The 26,472-nt window shown below is 46.7% G+C and overlaps 1 protein-coding gene across 1 annotated transcript in view; it reads right to left on the bottom strand.

Annotated features, from left to right (window-relative positions):
- PTK7 (protein tyrosine kinase 7 (inactive)) overlaps positions 1–15,971 on the bottom strand; it is a 70,711-nt gene extending 54,740 nt beyond the window's left edge. Inside the window, exons 1-6 of the mRNA XM_063918746.1 lie at positions 15,815–15,971; positions 9,974–10,267; positions 8,671–8,773; positions 8,402–8,592; positions 6,454–6,604; positions 213–343 (exon numbers count right to left, since the gene is read on the bottom strand). Coding sequence (XP_063774816.1) covers positions 213–343; positions 6,454–6,604; positions 8,402–8,592; positions 8,671–8,773; positions 9,974–10,267; positions 15,815–15,854 — 910 coding nt within the window. The 5' untranslated portion in view covers positions 15,855–15,971. The remainder of the gene's footprint in view (positions 1–212; positions 344–6,453; positions 6,605–8,401; positions 8,593–8,670; positions 8,774–9,973; positions 10,268–15,814) is intronic.
- Between the last annotated feature and the right edge of the window lie 10,501 nt (positions 15,972–26,472).

Raw genomic sequence — 26,472 nt, 5'->3', positions numbered from 1 at the left:
TTAGGTTGGGAAATGGATCAGACCCAATTGCTTAGCAGGTAAATCTGGAAGACTGGTATGCAATTTTATAACCTGGGTCCAGGCCCCTCTGATACTCTGGGCCCCAACTGCACCCAACCATAGTTATGTCCATGGATAGTAGGTAATCGATCCCATCATACAGGTCAGGGGACATTACATCACACTAGCACAATAAATCAATGCGATCTTACCAGCCAGGCTGAGTTTGGCCTTGAGCACCACCTTCTTCCCTGTCTGTCCGGTGCCCACACAGCTATAAGTGCCAGTACTACGCGGTTTCACAGAACTGATCAGTAGAGAGCCATTGCTGAACACTGTGATGCTACCAAAAGAGAAAAAAATAAGAATTTACTTACCGATAATTCTATTTCTCGTAGTCCGTAGTGGATGCTGGGGACTCCGTCAGGACCATGGGGTTTAGCGGCTCCGCAGGAGACAGGGCACAATAATAAAAGCTTTAGGATCAGGTGGTGTGCACTGGCTCCTCCCCCTATGACCCTCCTCCAAGCCTCAGTTAGGATACTGTGCCCGGACGAGCGTGCATAATAAGGAAGGATATTGAATCCCGGGTAAGACTCATACCAGCCACACCAATCACACCGTACAACCTGTGATCTGAACCCAGTTAACAGTATGATAACAACGAAGGAGCCTCTGAAAAGATGGCTCACAACAAGAATAACCCGATTTTTGTAACAATAACTATGTACAAGTATTGCAGACAATCCGCACTTGGGATGGGCGCCCAGCATCCACTACGGACTACGAGAAATAGAATTATCGGTAAGTAAATTCTTATTTTCTCTAACGTCCTAAGTGGATGCTGGGGACTCCGTCAGGACCATGGGGATTATACCAAAGCTCCCAAACGGGCGGGAGAGTGCGGATGACTCTGCAGCACCGAATGAGAGAACTCCAGGTCCTCCTCAGTCAGGGTGTGCCCCTGACCAAGTAGCAGCTCGGCAAAGTTGTAAAGCCGAGACCCATCGGGCAGCCGCCCAAGATGAGCCCACTTCCTTGTGGAATGGGCTTTTACTGATTTTGGCTGTGGCAAGCCTGCCACAGAATGTGCAAGCTGAATTGTACTACAAATCCAGCGAGCAATCGTCTGCTTAGAAGCAGGAACACCCATCTTGTTGGGTGCATACAGGCTAAACAGCGAGTCAGATTTTCTGACTCCAGTCGTCCTGGAAACATATATTTTCAGGGCCCTGACAACGTCAAGTAACTTGGAGTCCTCCAAGTCCCTAGTAGCCGCAGGTACCACAATAGGTTGGTTCATGTGAAAAACAGAAAACACCTTAAGGAGAAATTGAAGACGAGTCCTCAATTCTGCCCTGTCAGAATGAAAAATTAAGTAAGGGCTTTTATATGATAAAGCCGCCCATTCTGACACACGCCTGGCTGAAGCCAGGGCTAATAGAATCTTCACCTTCCATGTGAAATATTTTAATTCCACAGTGGTGAGTGGATCACCAATGTGACTTTAGGAAACTCAAAACAACATTGAGATCCCAAGGTGCCACTGGGGGCACAAAAGGAGGCTGTATATGCAGTACCCCTTTTACAAACGTCTGAACTTCAGGCACTGAAGCCAGTTCTTTCTGGAAGAAATTTGACAGGGTCGAAATTTGAACCTTAATGGACCCTAATTTTAGGCCCATAGACAGTCCTGTTTTCAGGAAATGTAGGAAACGACCCAGTTGGAATTCCTCTGTAGGGACCTTCTTGGCCTCACACCACGCAACATATTTTCGCCAAATGCGGTGAAAATGTTTTTGCGGTTACATCCTTCCTGGCTTCGACCAGGGTAGGGATGACTTCATCTGGAATGCCCTTTCAGGATCCGGCGTTCAACTGCCATGCCGTCAAACGCAGCAAGTCTTGGAACAGACAAGGCCCCTGCTGGAGCAGGTCCTTTCTTAAAGGTAGAGGCCACGGTTCTTCCGTGAGCATCTCTTGAAGTTCCGGGTACCAAGTCCTTCTTGACCCATCCGGAACCACGAGTATCGTTCTTACTCATCTCCTTCTTATGATTCTCAGTACTTTTGGTATGAGATGCATAGGAGGGAACACATACCCTGACTGGTACACCCACAGTGTTACCAGAGCGTCCACCGCTATTGCCTGAGGGTCCCTTGACCTGGCGCAATATTTGTCTAGTTTTTTGTTCAGGCGGGACGCCATCATGTCCACCTTTGGTTTTTCCCAACGGTTTACAATCATGTGGAAGACTTCCCTCTGAAGTCCCCACTCTCCCGGGTGGAGGTTATGCGTGCTGAGGAAGTTTGCTTCCCAGTTTTCCATTCCCGGAATTAACACTGCTGAGAGTGTTATCACATGATTTTTCGCCCAGCGAAGAATCCTTGCAGTTTCTGCCATTTCCCTCCTGCTTCATGTGCCGCCCTGTCTGTTTACGTGGGCGACTGCCGTGATGTTGTCCCACTGGATCAATACCGGCTGACCTTGAAGCAGAGGTCTTGCTAAGCTTAGAGCCTTGTAAATTGCCCTTAACTCCAGTATATTTATGTGGAGAGAAGTCTCCAGACTTGATCACACTCCCTGGAAATTTTTTCCTTGTGTGACTGCTCCCCAGCCACTCAGGCTGGCATCCGTGGTCACCAGGACCCAGTCCTGAATGTCGAATCTGCGGCCCTTTCATAGATGAGCACTCTGCAGCCACCGCAGAAGAAAACACCCTTGTCCTTGGAGACAGGGTTGTCCGCTGATGCATCTGAAGATGCGATCCGGACCATTTTCCCAGCAGATTCCACTGAAAGGTTCTTGCGTGAAATCTACCGAATGGGATCGCTTTGTAAGAAACCACCATTTTTCACAGGACCCTTGTGCAATGATGCACTGATACTTTTCCTGGTTTTAGGAGGTTCCTGACTAGCTCGGATAACTCCCTGGTCTTCTTCTCCGGGAGAAAACATCCTTTTCTGGACTGTGTCCAGAATCATTCCTAGGAACATTAGACGTGTCGTCGGAAAAAGCTGCGATTTTGGAATATTTAGAATCCACTCGTGCTGTCGTAGAACTACTTGAGATAGTGCTACTCCGACCGCCAACTGTTCTCTGGACCTTGCCCTTATCAGGAAAGCGTCCATATTTCTTTTAGGAAGAATCATCATTTCGGCCATTACCATGGTAAAGACCCGGGGTGCCGTGGACAATCCAAACGGCAGCGTCTGAACTGATAGTGACAGTTCTGTACCACGAACCTGAGATACCCTTGGTGAGAAGGGCAAAATTTGGACATGTAGGTAAGCGTCCCTGATATCCAGTGACACCATATCGTCCTGGTTCGCTATCACTGCTCTGAGTGACTCCATCTTGATTTGAACCCTTGTATGTAATTGTTCAAATCTTTTAGATCTCACCGAGCCGTTTGGCTTCAGTACCACAATATAGTGTGGAATAATACCCCTTCCCTTGTTGTAGGAGGGGTACTTTGATTATCACCTGCTGGGAATACAGCCTGTGAATTTTTTTCCAATACTGCCTCCCTGTCGGAGGGAGACGTTGGTAAAGCAGACTTCAGGAACTTGTGAGGGGAAGACGTCTCGAATTTCCAATGTACACCTGGGATACTACGTGTAGGATCCAGGAGTCCACTTGCGAGTGAGCCCACTGCGTGCTGAAACTCTTGAGATGACCCCCCACCGCACCTGAGTCCGCTTGTATGGCCCCAGCGTCATGCTGCGGACTTGGCAGAAGCTGTGGAGGACTTCTGTTCCTGGGAATGGGCTGCCTGCTGCAGTCTTCTTCCCTTTCCTCTAACCCTGGGCAGATATGACTGGCCTTTTGCCCGCCTGCCTTTATGGGTACGAAAGGACTGAGACTGAAAAGACTGTGTCCTTTTCTGCTGAGATGTGACTTGGGGTAACAAAAGTGGATTTTCCAGCTGTTGCCATGGCCACCAGGTCCGATGGACCGCCCCTTTATACGGCAATACTTCCATGTGCCGTTTGGAATCTGCATCACCTGACCACTGTCGTGTCTATAAACATCGTCTGGCAGATATGGACATCACATCTACTCTTGATGCCAGAATGCAAATATCCCTCTGCGCATCTCGCATATATAGAAATGCATCCTTAAAATGCTCTATAGTCAATAAAATATTGTTCCTGTCAAGGGTATCAATATTTTCAGTCAGGAAATCCGACCAAGCCCCCCCAGCGCTGCACATCCAGGCTGAGGCGATTGCTGGTCGTAGTATAACACCAGTATGTGTGTATATACTTTTTAGGATATTTTTCAGCTTCCTATCAGCTGGCTCTTTGAGGGCGGCCGTATCTGGAGACGGTAACGCCACTTGTTTTTATAAGCGTGTGAGCGCCTTATCCACCCTAAGGTGTGTTTCCCAACTCGCCCTCACTTCTGGCGGGAAAAGGTATACCTCCAATAATTTTCTATCGGAGGAAACCCACGTATCATCACACACTTTAATTTATCTGATTCAGGAAAAACTACAAGTAGATTATTCCCACCCTACATAATACCCTTATTTGTGGTACTTGTAGTATCAGAAATATGTAACACCTCCTTCATTGCCCTTAACATGTAACGTGTGGCCCTAAAGGAAAATACGTTTGTTTCTTCACCGTCGACACTGAAGTCAGTGTCCGTGTCTGTGTCGACCAACTGAGGTAAATGAATGGGCATTTTTACAAGCCCCTGACGGTGTCTGAGACGCCTGGACAGGTACTAATTTGTTTGCCGGCCGTCTCATGTCGTCAACCGACCTTGCATCGTGTTGACATTATCACGTAATTCCTAAATAAGCCATCCATTCCGGTGTCGACTCCCTAGAGAGTGACATCACCAATACAGGCAATTTGCTCCGCCTCCTCACCAACATCGTCCTCCTACATGTCGACACACACGTACCGACACACAGCACACACACAGGGAATGCTCTGATAGAGGACAGGACCCCACTAGCCCTTTGGGGAGACAGAGGGAGAGTTTGCCAGCACACGCCAAAAACGCTATAATTATACAGGGACAACCCCTTATACAAGTGTTTTCCCTTATAGCATTTTCACATATGTAATCATATCGCCAAATAAGTGCCCCCCCTCTCTGTTTTAACCCTGTTTCTGTAGTGCAGTGCAGGGGAGAGCCTGGGAGCCTTCCTCACAGCAGAGCTGAGCAGGAAAATGGCGCCGTGTGCTGAGGAGAATAGGCCCCGCCCCCTAAAACGGCGGGCTCTTCTCCCGGAGTTTGTGAGATCTGGCAGGGGTTAAATACATCCATATAGCCTCAAGGGCTATATGTGATGTATTTTAGCCATAAAAAAGGTATAATACATTGCTGCCCAGGGCGCCCCCCCCCAGCGCCCTGCACCCTCAGTGACCGCTGGTATGAAGTGTGCTGACAACAATGGCGCACAGCTGCAGTGCTGTGCGCTACCTTATGAAGACTGAAAGTCTTCTGCCGCCTGTTTCTGGACCTCTGGACCTCTTCAACTTCGGCATCTGCAAGGGGGGTCGGCGGCACGGCTCCGGGACGAACCCCAGGGTGAGACCTGTGTTCCGACTCCCTCTGGAGCTAATGGTGTCCAGTAGCCTAAGAAGCAAATCCATCCTGCACGCAGGTGAGTTTACTTCTCTCCCCTAAGTCCCTCGTAGCAGTGAGCCTGTTGCCAGCAGGACTCACTGAAAATAAAAAACCTAACTTAAACTTTTATTCTAAGCAGCTCAGGAGAGCCACCTAGATTGCACCCTTCTCGGCCGGGCACAAAGATCTAACTGAGGCTTGGAGGAGGGTCATAGGGGGAGGAGCCAGTGCACACCACCTGATCCTAAAGCTTTTATTATTGTGCCCTGTCTCCTGCGGAGCCGCTAAACCCCATGGTCCTGACGGAGTCCCCAGCATCCACTTAGGACGTTAGAGAAAACTTTATGTTGTCCATGTCACAGGGAAAGGGGCAGATCGAACACTTAGCAGGCAATACTGAGACTATGGGTGTTGCTGGAATGTTCAGATGTATGAAGGAACAATGGGGGGCGGGGGGATTTAGGTGTTTCTCCCTGCAGCCTTAACTAGGTGGTGCCCAACGGAGCAATTCAATTGTTGCTCCATTCAGGCGCGCGCTGAGCCGGGTTTAGCAGTTTTATGCGGCTAAACCTGGCCTGTCTAGGCGCGATTAGAGATAAGTAAATAAATACATAAAAAATGAATTGCGCCCTGCGATCTTCTGTCATTTCAGATATGAGATGGGGCATACAAAACAATTGAATCACCCCCAATAAGGGAGGGAGGCACCAGCCGGGTATAAGAAAAAGGTAGGCACTGTAATGGGTGGGTTCAGCCTGTATAAGTGAACAGATAGCCCTAAGAAATTCCACCTGTAACTGACTTTGAAATCTTTCCACCCCCCACACCACAGCTGGTCTGTAGCTTTTCTCTAATCCCACTCACCGATTCTTATTGGTCAATGGGGTGCTGTCATTGAAGAACCACTCCAGAACAGGGGGCGGGGTGGCACTGAATCTACAGTGAAATAAAGCGTCTTCACTCTTATTAACAATCTGATCCTCCGGAATAACTTCAGCTTGGGGAAAACTCTCATCTGGAAGAAATAAATGGAATATAGCATAATGCAGACAATGAAACCTCCAGCCACAGATTTACTGGTAAAGACACCTGCAATGGCTCAAAGGATGGACCCTGCAGACAGCCAGATAATAACCTCCAGCAATACCAATACCCTATAGCAAACATTACACAATAACCAGTGCAGAAGCGAAGACATGTTACCTATTGCTTCACAGTGTAAGAGGACACAAGCATTCGCACTGAACTCCCTGCATGGTATGAAATCTTTCACATATACGTCTTATGGCCCATACACACGGTGAGATTCAGGCTATGCCCGATTCTCACTATGCGACAGGGGCTAGGTCGGCACATAGTCAGCATCACAAGCACACTCATTATGTGCTTGCGATACGGACTATGTGCGATTTTGGCTAAGTGTCAATTTTGACTATCTCTTCTACGAGACAGTCAAAATTGACTTGCCTGCACAGTCTATCTATTCTTGCGATGCAGACTGCGCAACTTTTCTTACGATTTTGACTATATAGTCAAAATCGTAAGAAAATATCTCACTGTGGGGGAGATGTACTAAGCCTGAAAAGTGATAAATATCACTGTGATAAAGCACCGGCCAATCGGCTCCTAACTGTCATGTTACAGGCCGTGTTTGAAAAATGACAGTTAGGAGCCGATTGGCTGGTGCTTTATCACTGTGATATTTATCACTTTTCAGGCTTAGTACATCTGGCCCTGTGTGTACACACCATTATGCTGCACAGCCTGTGTGTTGTTTTAGATGCTATCGAAGAAGATAAAGGTAATTCTAGAACCAAAAGAAGCCCAATATCCATAAACGCGCAATTCCAGGAGTGAACAGAGGGCGTCACTAACTACAGTCCTGGTATCTGTTACAACGGTATCAGTTTGGATGGTCGACAGTCATTAGGTCAACCAGTAGTGGTCGACACTAACATGGTCGACACATGAAAATGGTGTGACACATGAAAGGTAGACATGAGTTTTTCACATTTTTCCTCTTCTGTGGAACTTTTCCATACTTTACAAACCACGTGGACTACGATTGGGAACGGTAACCTGTGCCGAGCGCAGTGTTAGCGCAGCGAGGCACCTTGCCTGAAGTTCACTCGCCATGCGAGGGGACACAGTGCACTAATTGGGGTTCCCAGTCACTTTACGCAGAAAACGACACCCAAAAAAAAAAAGTTAAAAACTCATGTCGACCTTTTCATGTATCAACCATTTTCACGTGTCGACCTTTTGTCCATGTCGACCATGACAATGTCCACCAAAAGTGGTCGACCTAATGACTTTCGACCATAGCATGGTCGACCATTCAAACTGGAACCTGTCACAACTGAGCATATACTTCTAGACCAGGACATTGAGAACTGCTTAGCAAAAGGATGGGGAATCCGGTATCAGATCCATGGGTTATTAAGAGGTCCATAATGTGCTATGACCTAGGATCTGGAAGCCTAACTGCAGTTCCATAAAGACCAGACCTGTTCAGAACCTAGGAGCCAAGATGGGTATTACAGCAAACTCAGTGCACTTTTGCAGAAAGGGGAGTTGCTTTACTCAATGTTTTCAGTCTACTGTACAAGTACCCAAAGTTGCAAATAAAGGGGGCACTTATCAGATTAGGGGGCACAATGTTCTTGCAACTCCAGGGAACATTCATTTACCCTTCACACCTGAACTGACAGAATTACCCGAGCCGTCAGCTGTACATCTCATGTACACAATGGGATCAAAGGGGAGAGTCAGAGGGGAAACTGGGGGAGATTTGTAACCACAGGCATCTCACCAATGATGTTTAGTGTGAAGTTCCGGTTACTGCAAACTGTTCCTGCAGCGTTGTGCGCACAGCAGTAATACTCGCCGCTATCATCCGGTCCCGCTCGGTGTAGAGTTAGTGTTCGCTCTTTGTTATTTACAGAATACGACTGTCCGTTATCAGTCAATGCTGCCGCGTCTCTGAACCACTGACAAAGGGGCCTGTAAATAAGCAGAAGATGTCCGATATACAGTACGTGGCCCCTGGGCATTAGCTGTGTTCAGGAATCTCAGTCTTACCGCGGATGTCCATCTATGTGACAGCGCAGAGTGACTGGTGAGAGGTTCTGGATGTCACTGACACTGGCTGGATCCTGCAAGGACACTGCCCCGCTCTCTATCCCTGCAAAAATAAAAATAAAAAGTCAGGTTCACAAGGGACACACACACACACCTTCATGTCATTTACCCTTGTGCCTCTCTTCTCACCCACAGAGGCACCTTAAGATGTATTAAAACGTAACTTTTAATTACGTCAATTATAAAAGTTTATACACAGAAAGACACAAAATTAAGAGGATTTCACCTCCACATCCAGTGTAACGTGTTGTTGAGCTAATTTAAACAATTACGTTCTAAGGGGGGAATTCAAATGTTTGAAAAGTCGGTTGGGTGTCTGTTTTATCTTATCTAACAGACAAGAAAAAACAAACACCCAACTAACTTTTCAAACAATTGAACCCCCCCCCCCCCCTCCCCCCATGAATTGGAAGCAAAGCAGTGAGAAGCCTGATCAAGGAGACCACTAGGGAATATCCGGTGCAGTAAGCATACTCCCCGTAAAATACAAAAAGCAGAAGTGTTGGAGCAACCTTTGACCTTAATCACCACTTATGACATCGTAATCGCTTTTTTTGTCTGTCTATTTAGTGGAATACCCTAGGTCATATCACATTTTGCTCTCAGTCTCACACAGAGCTAACTAACCTATACCAGGAAAGCCCAAACATTGGACAGTACTACAGCTCCTATCACTTTATTTGTGGCTCTGTTTCTATATTCTTTCTGGATATCCACGGATACTCCAGTTTTAATATTTTTCACCTCAGATGCATTCTAATGTACATGTTTTGACTAACGAATTCTTAGAACGTAATTGTTTAAATTAGCTCAAAAACTCATTACACTGGATGTGGCGGTGAAAACTTTTGAATTTTCTGTCTCTGTGTATAAACTTTTATACTTGACGTAATTAAAAGTTAAGTTTAAATAGTTTTCATGATATCAAGTGTGCGCCCAACACAGTCTCTCTCTCCTTCTCCCTTCATACCAATATGCACTACTGACTCTGGGAGAACCACCAAACAAAGATACTACTGATACCCTTTTCAGGGACCTCTCACTTATCTACATATCGTTGGTCTTCTAAGGGCCACATAGAATAGAAGCCCTTTTGACAATATCAATAAGTTCAGTGCGGCACCAAATAAACCCTTTCCAAGTGTGCCGTAACATGTATCACAGAAAGATAGTCTACACCGAAGAGCGAGTCTCAAGAGCCCAAACAAGGGGGATACCACATCCGTCCACTGGCAGTACTCACATTTAATATTGAAAGAGGCGTTAAGACTCTTCTCCTCTTCGCCAGTACTCGGATTCCGAGCCACGCACTGGAAGTTTCCCCCATCCAGCCTCCTGTCCACGGACGTGATTGTCAGACTGCCGCCTTCATGGTATCGCCGCTCCGTGTCCTTCACCGGGATCCCGTTGTGTAGCCACCGAAACTGCACATCTGCTTGGTCCTCCACCTCACAGCGCAGGAAGGCGCTGCGGCCATGCAATGCATCCTGGGAAGATGGCTGTTTGGTGAACACGATGGCGGCTCTTGTGCCGACAGCTGGGGAGACAAAAGTGGTCATCAGATCACCGCCAAAACTTGGTTTCAAAGTTTACTCTATGTAGCATGGGGTGCCCGACACACAGACTCCGTCATAACCTACAATCCCCTCAAAGATGACTCCCTGTCATCACACCACAAAAAAAGGAAACAACTCAATAGGATTTTCACTATATTTGTCTAATGGAGTACAGATATATTACTCTGTCCATCCTAGCTTCTGAATAAAATCTGTCCGCAGAGATTACCGGGACAACCTATGCCCCATAATGCACATCTGCTCCCTGCTATAATGCAAAACTTGGACGCGGGTGTGTGGCGAGACAAAAACTGAGCCTTCGTATTATGCATGGCCTGTACAGAGCAGACTGTGCTAATGTGCAGACATCTCATCCATTTGCAGCAGAAAACAAACTTTGTTCCATTTCTTTACATTTGTGTTCTCATGTACCAGGTAGAATAATGCAACGCACAAATTCCACTGCATTGTGGTAATCGCCCAGCCCACAGATACATGAACCCTCTTCCCAGACAAAGCAGGATGGCGGCCAGTTTACAGTGCTCACTTATTACAGAAGTATAAGTACACACAGCTATGGGAGAGTGCAGGCAGCGCAGAGGGTAGGAATGCAATTGGGAGGGGGCAACCACAAGTATCTTATTTCAATACACAGCAAAGCTTAACCCTCTCTCTGCCAGAGATTCAGGTCACCACAAAAGATCTGTAAGGAACGGCCAACCAGTGACACGGGGGGGGGGGGGGGGGGGGGGATATGTGACCACAGCGATACAGAGACTCGGTCACTCAGAGACACGGGGCCACCATGAGACACACGGCGCCAGAAGGCATCCGCAGCGCCTAATTACAGAGCGCATAAACAAGAAAACAGCGACTTACAGTTTAAGACAATATAGGACAAGTACAGGGTATATAAACATGGCTGCGTCAGCAGACGACGCTGAAATAAGTATCGGGGCGGCAGAAATCAGAGGGAATTGGTGCCGTCGAAGGGAGCATGGAGTACCAATTATTTTAAGAGAAAAGCCCCATGCCACAGCCGGGAACCGGTCTTTAGGTCGACATGGTTTCTAAGTCGACATGAGTTTTCACATTTTTTTTTTTTAATTTTTAGAACTTTTTCATACTTTACAATGCACATGGACTACAATTGGGAATTGTAACCTGTGCAGAGCGCAGCGGTAATGGAGCGAGGCACCTTGCCCGAAGCACCGTGAGCAAGCCATGTGAGGGGACACGGTGCACTTATTGGTGTTCCCGGTCACTGTACGAAGAAAATGAGCCCCCCCCCCCAAAAAAAAAAAGAGTAAAAAAAACTCATGGCGACATTTTTTCATGTCAACCTAGTCCCTGTCGACCAACAGTGGTTGACCTAGACACTGTCAAACTAAGTCTTAGCTACCAAACATACCACACCTGCCACAGCCAACCAGCAACAAAGGGAAGATGGAATCACTGCCACCCAGAGACAAGGGCCCACTGCGCCACAGCCAGCCAAAGACACAAGCTCATGGCGGTTCTAAAGTTACAGCAATACAATTCCCCAGTTCTCAGCGACTCATCTGAACGCAGATAATCCAGCAGCCACTCTTATCTCTTATATGGGAGACATTTCAGCTTGGTTGGTTTCACGAACAGACCTAGAATCTGCCTTACAGTAAGTACAGTCAGTATAAAGCAGTCTCTAGCTAGTTAACCCTCCAGTAATCACACATGTAAAAGAAAGAAGAAGAAAAAATCAGTTTCAAACAATCACAGGACATTTATCTTCCGCCACAATCACGGAGTGGGCAATGCAGGAGACAGCTGCACCTGGAGTACAGGACATAGCCGGAGGACACACCGTCACCATAGTACTAAGGACACTTTATGAAGGTTCCATTAATGCAACCCATAAATGCTAGTAAAAACGTAACTAACAAATGCACGCGAGACACAATCAGGCTTTACAAGTATAAAACTAAACAAGCTCATTGGCAGCCGCACAGGGAGATTATAACACCGTAATAACAAGAGAAGTGGTGTCCGATTTCCTGTCACAGGAATTCCTTCACGCTATACTAAATGATGCTATATTCCTCAACTCACACCGAATGTGCAAAGCACTGGAAGCCAATGATTCAAGTTACAAATAGTAAAAGAAAGTCATTCCCATGGTCCAGTGCTGACCCTGGGGTCCCCGTACTCTACTCTGGCCAGGAGTCAGGGAAAATGAGGGTTGGACAGTATGTGGGGTACCCGTGTAGGGGACAGCAGATCCAGAGTTCCTTCTACTCAGTGCTGAACAGGACTATGGGGTCTTAGGGGACTCTTTAATAAGCCTTGTATGGAGATAAAGTACCAGCCAATCAGCTCCTAACTGTCATTTTTCAAACCCAGCCTGTGACATGGTAGTTAGGAGCCGATTGCCTGGTACTTTATCTCCATCCAAGGCTAAGGGGTGTATTCAATAGGTGGCGAAAGCTGCCATCTTGTCGGAAAGACGTCAGTTTCAGACAGGTTTAGGTCGGAAGGGGTTCAGACCTATTCAATGCTGGCTGATTATTCCAGACTTGTCGGAAAACACGTGGATTCACGTGTTTCGCGGCAAATCCGACAGGTTTTGGCCCCTGTTCTGACAATGTCAGAACCGGGGAGATGAGATGGGGAAGCGGGAATGGGTGAGTAGTGGCAGCCTCCCAGCAGCACGGCAGTGGCAGCAGCAGCTGCACGGATGAACACCGCCGCTCAGCAGCCCCGGCCGTGGCAGCAGCAGCTGCACGGAAGAGCACCGCCGCTCAGCAGCCCCGGCCGCCGGAGTACACAGCACAGGATTTGAGCGGCGTCTCTGCCTCCCCAGGTACTGACAGTTGTCGGGAGCGGCCAAATCCGACAGTCGGATTTGGCCGCCCAATTGAATACTGGCCTATCGTTTCCGTTGGAAAGGACCCGACTGGTATTGAATACACCCCATAGTAAACAGACTCCTAAGCCTTAGATTGATATATAGTGGACGGAGATAAAGTACCAGCCAATCAGATCATAACTGCCATGTCACAGGCTGTGTTTGAAAAATGACAGTTGGGAGCTGATTGGCTGGTACTTTATCTCCGTCCACTTTACCTCCATTCAAGGCTTAGTAAATAGACCCCTATAACTCCTGTTGCTGCACTGTCCCCTGGTGGTCACAGGGAGAAAGGGCTCTGGTTGGGGTAAATTGCAGGACTGCTGCCCCAGAATCTGGAAGCAGACTAGTGGTGGCAAATAGCCCAGAGAAGAAGTACTTGTCCATTAGGGCAAGAGATTTGAAGGTGAAATCTCCCAGACGATTATCAGAGTATATACAGCACTAGCAAACTGATGGCGGGAGGTGCTCTGACCGGCCGGCGACTGATCAGGGATATGTGACCAACCTAGATACAACCTTCATCTGTACGCCTCTCTTCCTTCACCAGGACAGCTTACCCTGAAAATCCAAGTCTCTCTTATATATAGAATACTACTATACGTAGACAATACTACTCACTTGCAGAAGGCGACACTCTCTACATTCTGCATTTACTGAGCGTTACTGATGTGTGTTGGCAGAGGCTGCAGTGGGATTACCAACCGGTCGTCTGCTCTGTGTACAATGTTATTTTCATCTCAAGTATGATTTTTGATAACTCATCAGACGGAGGGTGAGAAAGACGCAGAGCTCATAGCAAGAGAGGACAGTACACCCGACATACAGGGGCAAACTGGTCACTAAATCCTTATTGCTGCTTCCAGACCCCGCATTGCAAAACACTCTACATCCGTGGTTCTCAACCTCGGTCCTCAAGTACCGCCAACAGTTCATGTTTTCCAGGTCCCCTCACAGGATGGCAAGTGAAATAATTTGCTCCACCTGTGGGTCTTTTATAATGTGTCAGTGAGTAATGAATACACCTGTGCACCAGCTGAGTGACCTGGAAAACATGAACTGTTGGGGGTACTTGAGGGCCGAGGTTGCGAACAACTGCTCTACATCACCTGCCCACCAATACAGCTTCTATGTAAGGAAGCCCAGACTCGTTGTATGGTAGCACATCTGTACCCCACATTCCCTGTCCCATATATCAGCGCAGTATGTATCATGACTAATATGGCTACTCCGAGAACCCCCAGTCCCTATATTGTTGCCCCATCTCTGCAACCATAAAGAAACACTCAAATGTTCATCCTCCACACCAATGTGCCCTCATCCCCATATTCACTGCACAATAGTAACCCCATGCCCCATACAACACCGACAGGATACAGATGTTACAGTCCAACATGTTTTATCATAATCTCGGCAGCTCAGAAATTACTTTACATGGCCCACAGTCCCCCCAATACATCAACATAACATTACATGGCCCACAATCCCCCCAATACATCAACATAACATTACAGTACAGTACATGGTACACAGTCTCCCCAACATACATGTTTCAATATCACACATTAGCACAGGATTATATCCCTTTACCACCAACCACAATACTCCCCCCATACACAAAAATACACAATATAAACACCCCTGTAACTGCATGGTATCCCCCCCCCCCCCCCCCACCCACACACAATATCACCCCCTGTACAGCTATACATGCAGTGCATCCCTCTGCACACGTATCAATCCCACGCGCACACACAGTGCCACCCTCAGCAAATGCACTATCACCCCCCACAGCTCTGCACACACAGGACCACCCACCTCACCTCCACACATGTAATGTTACCGCCCACACTTACACACAACACATACATAACACCCACACATGTGCACTCAACCCTGTACCGTCCCACCCTCCCATATACCTCCACTGTATACACCCTCCAGAGTATCCCCACAACACACAGCCCAGCTTTACCACCTCAGTACCCCCACCACCATGTTACTGCTACCGCACTTTACCCCTATCACATTATTGCTCCTTCACAGCACCCCCACCCCGAAATTATTACTCCCTCACCGTACCCCATCAAACTGTTATCGCTCCCTCATTATACCCCATGATGTAATCACCCCACCACCGCATCATCGCTCCCACACTGTACCCCAACCATGTTATGTCTAACCTCCTGTACCCCTATCACCACATTATCGCTCCCCACCCATCACAACTACATATAAACTTCCCATGCAACACCCCCCACCACATTATCACTTCCCCCTTGTACCCAAACACAATCACCCCTCTGTGCTCCCAACACATTACAGACAACTCCCCATGCACCCCAGTTATCACTCCCCACCCCCAATACCACACTCCTCAGTATCTCACTCCCTCTACCACATACATACACACATCCATACAAACATATACACACACTTTAATACCCCACCACCTTCCCTCATATGAGCACACACACGATATCATCGCCCCTTCCGGAATCCCACACTCACAATCCCCCAATCTATACCACCCCACATACTATAACCACCCCTGTACCCCCATAGTAACCTCCACTCCAATGGGATACCGCTACCCATATGCCCCCACCCCAGCACCCGTACAGCCACCCCCGGTGTAACTGACCGCTGAGCAGGGACAGGGCGGCAATCAGGCTCCAGCTCATGGTCTCCGTTCCGCTCAGCCCTCAATACATGCCGGCGGCTGCTGGGCCCGGACTCCGCTCTCCGCTCTCCCCACAATCCACTTCGATAGAACGGGGCGTGTCCTGCAGCACGGCCGCCATCTTCAGCCCGGGCAGGAGCGCGTCTTGATTGCGTCATGGTCGTACGCCCTCGGCGGCCATGTCTAGTGTGGGCAGATGCCAGAGAGACCCGCAATCCTACTGGCAGGGAGCGTGACGCGTCTGTGTTGCACACACTTGCAGTCATTACCAGGGTAGGGTCAGCTCCCTGCATTTGATCCAGCCAATCATATCTCACAACCAGTCGTTATTACTGTTCAGGAGCTTAGTGTGGGAAAAATGGGGGTATTATGGGGCTGTGCTCCATCATGTAAAACTGAGGTTTAACTCAGCACCCCAGTCATCATAGGTGTTTTTATAATTCGAGTGTGTGGTGCACATGGGTCCCTGGGTCTGAGGAGGGCCACAACGACAGCCATGGTTAATCACTTATTTATCAGCAGTCTCGTTCTGCAGAAGAAATCACTCAGAAAATGGAGTGGCTGCCATTTTCCTTGTGATTCGTGCATGCGCAGAACAAATTTGTCTCCGGGAACATGGGGGAGCGCCATGTATTCAGAGACCCCCACATGCGTAGTCGAGATTAGTCTCCAGGAACACTGCGGGCGCCATGTTTTCGGACACCTGGGCATGCGCCGAGTCTGCTGCGCCTCAGAGAGGAGGGGGCCCACATAGAGTCAGCACATGGGCCCCCTCCCCTCTTAAACTGACTCTGCCAGTCATCATACAGAACGGTACAGATCCCATTCCCAGATCATACACTAGGCGTCTCAGCGTCTCTGTTACACGGGAGAATATGTTAGAGGACATGGGCAACAACCAGGCAAACCCAAAACCCGTCTCCGAGCATCTGCAATCCTCTGCCCGGGCGGGTTCCTTCTTATACATTCTACCGACACCATTAGGACACTATGTTCCACATACCTGCCCAGCTGCATAGGACACCAAGCCACAGAGTAGGTTATTATTACTTTGGCTTCATTTCATTATTAATTGAGGGCTTGGGGGGCTGCCATCAAGTTGTCTTATTGCCCCAGGCACAAACATTTTGTTTTACAGTTTTGGAACTGCGTACATATCGTGTGAACAGCAGAGTCATGTATACAGCGGTATTGTTCCGGCACGGAGATTAGTCTTCTTGTCAGCTTCTGTCACTCATCTAGACTAGCACAGCGTATGAAATGACAGAATGCTTTGGCCGCCTCTACCATTTTATCTCTCTCCAAGGCTTTATACATCTCCCCATAAGGGATATACAGATGTGTACAAATTTGTTGATACTTTGATGCCAGCTACAGAAATCAGAACGTTGTGTACCCAGAAGGGGAAACAGTCAGGATCCCAGCTGTCGGTATCCCGGCAGTCAGAATACCGACGCCAGAATACCAACCCTATTCGGAATGCCGACACTGGCGTCCAGAATGGGTGCACCATCCCGGCGCCGGAATACCTACACCCGGGATCCCGAGCGAGAACAGACCGCGGCGCACCACAGGTAAGCCGCGTGGGGGAGAGAGGTTAGGTTTAGGCTGCGGGGGTGAGGCTTAGGGTTAGGCTGCATCCTGGGGGGGTAGGAGTTAGGCAGCAGGGAGGGGAGTTAGGGTTAGGCACCCCCCATGGAGGGTTAGGGTTAGGCTGCGGGGCGTGGAGTTAGATTTAAGCAGCGGGGACATGGGGTTAGGTTTAGGCACCTTCGGGGGGTGGTTATGGTTAGGCACCAAGGAGGAGGTTAGGGTTAGGCTGCGGGTAGAGGGGAGAACACCCCTTACTCACCCCTGTCAGTTTCTTCCACATCGGGATCCCGGCGTCGGTATTTCGAGCGCCGGGATCTCACACTGATCCCCCCAGAAGATGTGACGGCCAATATATCATATCCACGGTACACATCAGAATGGTTTAATGAAGGACGGCAATAATCACTGTTTGTTGTCCTTCATTACGCTGCACTGGGTCACATACGATATCTCTGGTTGGCCGCGCAGTCCGGTCACCCAGATGATATAGCATGTGTCAAAGTCGAAAAATATAGCGACCTATGATGCCTTGTACTAACCCCATGCGCTTGCCCGCTGCACGTGCACATTCTCCCGTGCGTGCGCATATTCGCAGTTGCGTAACGGCGCCTCCACGGTCGTGCGCTCAGGCGCGTGATATGCGCATTTACGGTAGAGTTTGTGTGCGTCTGGCAGGCGACTCGATCGTTACATAGTTAATCTAAATAGTGTATTTTATAGGTTATGGTCCCCTTAATAAAATCAGTAAGTTTGTTTAGTGTAACTGGTTCATGGACAGAGAGATCCCTCTTTACATGATACAAAGGTTCAGACAGGTTTTGAGCAGTGGTGTTTAGTACGCAACGGTAGAGTATATTATTAAAATTTAAAACGTATGAGCGCACAAATATTCAAAAGTGGTTAATTAGGCTGCTGATTTGGTAAATAAAATATATTTTTATTAAAAGAACAGCAAACTAAATAAACATTCATAGATATAAAAACATCATGCTGGAAATCGCAGAATAATTAGTATCATACTTATAATCACTGCATGAAATTCAATAGATACCCCCGCATTAGCCAATTGGACTTATAATTAATTTAAAGCATGCATGCTTAATTGGTTAGCTGGTTAGTTAGTTGGACCAGTAATCAGTCCCAGTATACAGTCCTGGTTGTTAGTAACTGTTAATCCCTCCAGGGATTTTGTTATATTGATGTTAATAATTAGTTTGGTTAGATAGACAGAAATGTCCCTGGGTATATATGTCAACACAGTCCTTTTAAGATAGTGAAACTTTCTTCTGGTGATATTTCTGTGCCAGTTTATTCCATATAATGTAATATTGAGAGATTTACATAACCACTTAGTAACCCGTCGTGGCACTCATAGGGGCACTGCTTACCCTCCACTCTGCGGCGGTATTGGTGTCCACGATTGGGTTGAGGCACTGTATAGCTGGAAAGTTTCCTATCTGGCTGAGGCGGTGACACGCTGCCTGCGTGTAGCTGGGAGCGCTTGGCCGCGTGTCGCGGCTTCCGGGTTGTGCAAAGCTTCCGGCTTACGATGCGCTCCAGCTGCGTTCCACTTGACGTCGTTAGGGTCACCTGACGCGTTTCTCCGCCTTTTGTGGGTGGCGGTTTCTTCAGAGGTTTTTGAAAACCTCTGAAGAAACCGCCACCCACAAAAGGCGGAGAAACGCGTCAGGTGACCCTAACGACGTCAAGTGGAACGCAGCTGGAGCGCATCGTAAGCCGGAAGCTTTGCACAACCCGGAAGCCGCGACACGCGGCCAAGCGCTCCCAGCTACACGCAGGCAGCGTGTCACCGCCTCAGCCAGATAGGAAACTTTCCAGCTATACAGTGCCTCAACCCAATCGTGGACACCAATACCGCCGCAGAGTGGAGGGTAAGCAGTGCCCCTATGAGTGCCACGACGGGTTACTAAGTGGTTATGTAAATCTCTCAATATTACATTATATGGAATAAACTGGCACAGAAATATCACCAGAAGAAAGTTTCACTATCTTAAAAGGACTGTGTTGACATATATACCCAGGGACATTTCTGTCTATCTAACCAAACTAATTATTAACATCAATATAACAAAATCCCTGGAGGGATTAACAGTTACTAACAACCAGGACTGTATACTGGGACTGATTACTGGTCCAACTAACTAACCAGCTAACCAATTAAGCATGCATGCTTTAAATTAATTATAAGTCCAATTGGCTAATGCGGGGGTATCTATTGAATTTCATGCAGTGATTATAAGTATGATACTAATTATTCTGCGATTTCCAGCATGATGTTTTTATATCTATGAATGTTTATTTAGTTTGCTGTTCTTTTAATAAAAATATATTTTATTTACCAAATCAGCAGCCTAATTAACCACTTTTGAATATTTGTGCGCTCATACGTTTTAAATTTGTGTATAGGGACAGTTCCCTTTGTTCAGGAGGACTTCCAGATCCTCCTTGTGTGAGCTGCAATTACTATTTAAATTTGATAGTACAAACTTAGCGCCTAATATATATTATTTAGAGTATATTATTAGTAACATTCCGGTATTGGTTTGAAAGAGATTAATCGCTCCTGCGAATAGTTATGTTTATAAGAAGTTTATGGACATTTACTGTATTTGCAGTTCATTATCCATGCGGCGGGAATCCTGAGATTCCCTCCCACCTGAGCAGTATGAAATAGTCACAGCTCACCTGTTTGAATCAACCTATGACCTTTTGTTACAATGTGAAGACAGATTCCTGTGTCCAATGAACAATGAGATTGTAGGGCCCTTTGTAGTGTACGGTATGTAGTGTATATAAGAACAGCCAGCCAGGGCCAGCTCAGTCTACTCTCCACAACGGTTTTCATCATTGACTAACTAGAGAGCTGGTTCCAGGACTGCGCAGCACACTGGGGGTGTGTAAGTTTTTCTCTGTAACCAACTTATTCTCTGTTTGTATTTGCCATACTCTCTCTCTCTGTGTTATTGTTTAGGATTAAGAAACTGTTGTATATTGTATAATTTCAGTTATTCTGTTTAGGTGTTTTATGTTAGTGCTGTAGTGTATAAGCTGTAACTGTTTTCCCCTTTTACATACTAAAATCATCTAGATAAAGGTTTTGGAACCTTACAAGGTATTGTGTGTTTATCATTACATTGCTAAGGGTATTCGGAGCGTCTCAATCGCTCAAGCAGCTTTTATATTAACAAGGTTAAGAAGCGTTATATCATTACAGTATAAGTATATCCCTTCATTGTGTTGCATACAAGGTTTACTGAGTGTCATCCTGTGAGCGTCTGCGCCGCTCGTGTTCCTCTTGTGGGCACAGCGTCCGCTACGCTAGTAGCGTAGCATTACGGTACTCGGACCGCCTATAGCGTGCTCGATACCCAGCGTAAGCCGTGAGCGAACGTGCCGCTTGTGCGTCTCGACCACGGCCTAGCGTCTGCTACGCTAAGTGTGTACCCTTACGGTACCCCGTACGCCCATTGCGTATTGAGTCTCTTACCAATATATAGTGAATGTTATAAGATAAATAATTAGCTTTATCAATTGGCGGCTCGTCCGTCCTCCACATATCCGCTCTAGCGAACACAAGCAGACTTTATCTGTCAGCAAAGGGCGGGAAGGCAGTATCCCTTCGTATCCGTGTTGGTGGTGAGGGATACGGTAGTGCTGACTAGATAAGCGTCTGCATCACTACGCTGTAGGAGTGCTGGTGGAATCCGGAACCGGAAGGTAAGAACAGTACGCTATTGTCATTTAAAACTGTTTTATTTCTGTTTGATACGCATTGCGTATGCAACACACGCACACACCTGCATTTTTCATTTGTGTAATTTTCACATCTCACCTTCCTGTTTGCCATTTATCATTGATAACGTGCTGAGAAAGATTTGTTGCTATTGGTAGTTAAAAGTAAAATTAATACGTAAGGGAGTAATTTGGAAAACACGCACACGGCTTTGCCTAAGATACAAGGAAGTTCTGTGTGGTGTTCAGTAAATGATTACAGTTAAATATCATTTGCATTGATAGAAACGTGTTACTTGTGTTACTGTGGACGTGTCTGGCCTGTGTACACGTGTCCCTAACAAAGGGCGGGACAAGAGTACGCGACGCAAGGGCTTACACACGTAGCGTATATTACGCAACGGAGCATATGGGTATGCCCACGTAATACAAATCACACGATAGTATTGTTTTAGTAGGCGATACGGAAGCAACGCGATAATAGCGCAAATCAATCTCAGTGTCCTAAATTTTAGCGTAAATAATCCTTCTCTAGTTGTAACTCCTTTCGGGACTAGACTGCGATACTGAATGAAAGGGATTTCTGTACAGAAACGAAAGTAAAGAGTATATGAGGTGAAAGAGTGTGTGCATATATATATATAAGTTTCTCATTTTTGGTTGGAACCTAGAAGTCGAGTTCTCGTGAGGTACATCCGTGAAAGTGACGGCGCGTGGTGGCTTGGGAGGCATCCCTTGTTAAATATTGAAATAAGAGCATTAGAGTATAGCAGACCAGGAGGTCACGGACCAGGAGGTCCAGAGAGACAGACCAGGAGGTCTAGGTACAGCAGACTAGGAAGTCCGCTATAGATAGAGTCAAGAAGCACAACCACAGGAGGGTTGGTGCGGTACCCATATAGGCCATCAAGCTCTGGCTGAAGGAATTCGCAGCCGTAATTTTCGATTCCGTTGGTCGTTCCGCACATAAGATTAGTTGCTTATGTGCAGTACGATTGTACCGCATGTAATTGTGTGCATTAGTTTGTAACTTGACCGAGTACCATTTGCGTACGCTAGAGGGGTCATAAACGCTATTTGTACATTCTAACGTGATTTGTGTAAAAAATTTTATTTTAAGGGAGGTTGTCAGGTCCGGGTGTTTTTGTGAATCCGTTAACCTGGAACCAACCTCAGGTGTAGGTGCTGGGGTATGAAGAAAACAGGGAGGACGAAGGAAGTTCCGTTTCATATATTTATTTAAGTAACAATTCGGTAAGGAGTTAAATGACTAGTTGTTAATCATCATTATACTGAAGTATTGCAGGAATGACAGAAATAATATGCAAGAGAAAACTCAGAAATAAATAAAAGAAATGTTCATGGAAACATATGCAAAAACAAGCTGAAGAATAAATGTTGAATTGTCCAAATATAAACAGGCTTTGATGCTGAACTGCAGATTGTGTTTAACTGGTAAATGCAGACATGGAGAATTAACTGTAAGCATTTGCAATGGAGTTTTAAGAGTTAACTGAGAGACTGTGAAGAATTATCCTTGTAATGACAACATAGAAAAAGTACTGAATTGGGTTACTTGCGGGTTCCGGAGATCACTGTGAAACTGTAGTAGATGGCAAGGTGATGAATGGGTTAAATGCAGAGTTGAACAAACGAACAGCTGAGGGAATTGGAATCCTCCAGACTTTGTATGATAGGCAGACAGACAGGGTAACCTCATGCAGGACACTGGGAATCCAAGTATTTCCAATAGGTGTGCAATTGACTGATAGCACAATGGAGAGCCGGTAGATCTTTGGCAGTGAAGGCTGCAAAACGGACCTCTGGGAACGGAGGCGATATCTGGACCACGGGAATCACACAGGAATGCACGGAGAGAGTTCAGAGCTAGAGCACAGCTTTGATACAACAAAGCACTGGCCCAGAGTGACATAATCCCAGCCTACTTAAAGGCAGCACAAGCACGGGATTGGCTTACACCTGCCCACAGGTGTTTTCACAAGTGCTCAGTATTAGCTATTTGGTCTCCAACATGGCCACCTCCTATACAGCAGACACACCGCAGTGCCTTAGGCCATTTGGTCCCCGCACTCACAGTTCCCAGACTCTGCATTACCTGTGCCATTGATCACGCCGTGTCCCCACACGGGCGCACAGCACCGCGAGCAACCGCACTGGCAACGGATGAACCCCAGAACCCGCAAAGGTGAGAGACCGGTTCGTGACAGTACCCCCTCTTCTACGGGTGGTCTCCGAACACCTTTGAACCTTGTCAGGATTTTTGGAGAAGTATTTCTGTACCAGTCTTGGAGCATGAACATCTTCAGAGAAAACCCAGGATCTCTCCTCCGGGCCGTAACCCTTCCAGTCGACCAGAAACTGTAAACGTCCATATCGGGAACGTGAGTCCACAATCTCTTTAACTTCAAATTCCTCATTCTGCAAAGAGTGAACTTTAGGAGATTTGGACTGGGTAGTACGGAACTTATTGAGAATCAAAGGCTTCAGTAAAGATGTATGAAAGGCGTTAGGAATTCTCAAAGACGGTGGCAGCTTGACTTTGTATGACACAGGGTTGAGTACCTTTACAATGGGAAATGGACCAATAAACCTGGGAGCAAATTTCTTAGAAGGAACTTTGAACTTGAGATTGCGCGTAGAAATCCAAACTTGGTCTCCCACTTTGTAATTCGGTACAGCTTTACGTTTTCTATCTGCAAAAGATTTATAACGAGCGGAAGTTTTGACCAAGGACTTACGTACACAACTCCAGATGCTAGATAGACGTTGAAGCTCTTGATCTGCCGCTGGGACCTCTAGGGCTGGCAATGGATGAAACTCTGGCACACGAGGATGAAAGCCGAAGTTAATATAAAAGGGCGTAGATTCTGAAGATGAATGGAAGAGATTATTATGAGCAAATTCTGCCAATGGAAGGTAGTCAACCCAGTCATCCTGTGAGGACGATATATATAGCCGGAGAAATGTTTCAAGGTCTTGGTTGACTCTCTCAGTTTGTCCATCTGTCTGAGGATGATATGCAGAAGAAAAGTTCAACTTGACATTTAAAGATGAACAAAGCGACCTCCAAAACTTGGCCACAAACTGTGTTCCCCGATCAGAAACAATTTCTCGAGGAAGGCCATGCAACTTGAAGATTTCAGAGATGAACAATCTGGCTAGTAAAGGGGCTGATGGTAACCCAGTTAATGGAATGAAATGTGCCATTTTCGAAAATCGATCCACTATCACCCAAATGGTATTTCGCCCTTTTGATGGAGGTAGATCGGTCACGAAATCCATTGAGATATGAGTCCATGGTTGTTTGGGTATGGTTAGTGGATGTAACAAACCTGGTGGAGAACTTCTTGGACTCTTATGTTGGGCACATTTAGGACATGCTGCTATAAACTCTTGGACATCGGCTTTGAGACGTGGCCACCAATAAGACTGTTGAATAAACTTGAGAGTCTTTAGAACCCCAGGATGACCCATGAAGGAAGAGGAGTGAGCCCAGGTAAGCAGCCGTTTTCGAAGACTTGTGGCGACAAAGGTCTTGCCAGGCGGAGGAACTGGAGAGGTTCGAGTCATTAAAAAGGACCTAGGATTCACAATGGCTTGATTCGTGGTAGCATCATTTAATTGAGAAGAAGCAAAGGACCGGGAAAGGGCATCTGCCTTTTTGTTCTGAGACCCTGGACGATAGGTGAGTTTGAAATCAAATCGTGAGAAGAAAAGCGCCCATCGAGCTTGTCGTGGATTCAAACACTGAGCTGACTGCAGATACAGAAGATTCTTATGATCAGTATAAACTGTAATGCGATGTTGAGCTCCTTCTAGAAGGTATCTCCACTCCTCAAATGCCAACTTGATGGCAAGTAACTCTTGCTCACCGATTGCATAATTACGTTCTGCCGGGAGGAACTTACGGGAGAAATATCCGCAGGGATGGACCTTTTTATCTTCAAAGACTTGTGACAACACAGCTCCTACTGCTTCTGTAGATGCATCCACCTCTAGTAGAAAGGGACGATTCAGATCAGGCTGTCGAAGAATGGGGGCTGACACAAAGGCTTGCTTTAAATCAGAGAAGGCTTTGATTGCTTCTGAAGACCAGTTCGTAGGATTTGCTCCCTTACGAGTTAGGGCTGTGATGGGAGCAGCTAACGTAGAATAATTCTTAATGAATCTCCTATAGAAATTAGCAAAGCCGAGAAATCGCTGAATCCCCTTGAGAGTTGTAGGAGTGGACCAATCTCGGATAGCTTGTACCTTACCGGGATCCATACATAGCTCTGATCCAGAAATGATGTAACCAAGGAACGGTATGGAAGATACTTCAAAAGTGCACTTCTCTAACTTACAATAAAGTTGATTTTTCCTCAGACGTGTCAGTACCTCTTTAACTTGGTGACGGTGAGACTTTATATCCCTAGAGAATATTAGGATATCATCCAGGTACACTACTAGACACTTGTAGAGAAGATCACGAAAAAGTTCATTCACATAGCTTTGAAAAACTGCAGGTGCATTACAAAGACCGAAAGGCATTACAAGGTATTCGTAATGCCCATCCCGGGTATTAAAAGCAGTTTTCCACTCGTCCCCTTCTCGGATGCGGATTAAATTGTAGGCCCCTCGGAGATCCAGTTTTGTAAACACAGTAGCTCCTTTTACCCGGTCAAATAATTCTGGAATTAAGGGTAATGGATACTTGTTTTTCACAGTGATCTCATTGAGTCCACGGTAATCTATGCATGGTCGTAACCCACCGTCCTTCTTCTTAACGAAAAAGAATCCGGCTCCTGCAGGTGAAGAAGATGGTCTGATAAATCCTTTGGTTAGATTTTCTTGTATATAATCAGACATAGCTTGCGTCTCTGGGATGGATAGCGGATAAATTCGTCCCCTAGGAGGTGTTTTACCCGGAATCAGGACAATTGGGCAGTCCCATTCGCGATGAGGAGGTAGAGAGTCTGCTGCTTGTTTACTGAAAACATCCGCAAAGGATTGATACACCGGAGGTAGGTCGAGAAGGCTGATTGACCGGAGAGGTACAATTGAGGCTAAACAGTCCTTGGTACAAGATTTACCCCATGAAAGGACTTCCATGGTTTGCCAATTAAGTTGAGGGTTATGTTTCTGCAGCCAAGGTAAACCAAGTATCACATCTTGAGAGGCTTTGGGAATCACGTAGAAGGAGAGGTATTCGGAATGGAGCACACCAACTTTCATCTTGAGACATACGGTTCGATGAGTAATTATACCATCTG

This window comes from Pseudophryne corroboree, chromosome 4 (assembly GCF_028390025.1).
Source record: "Pseudophryne corroboree isolate aPseCor3 chromosome 4, aPseCor3.hap2, whole genome shotgun sequence".
Taxonomy (NCBI): domain Eukaryota; kingdom Metazoa; phylum Chordata; class Amphibia; order Anura; family Myobatrachidae; genus Pseudophryne; species Pseudophryne corroboree.
The sequence above is the reverse complement of the archived record's forward strand: the minus strand, read 5'-3'. Positions and strand labels throughout refer to the sequence as shown.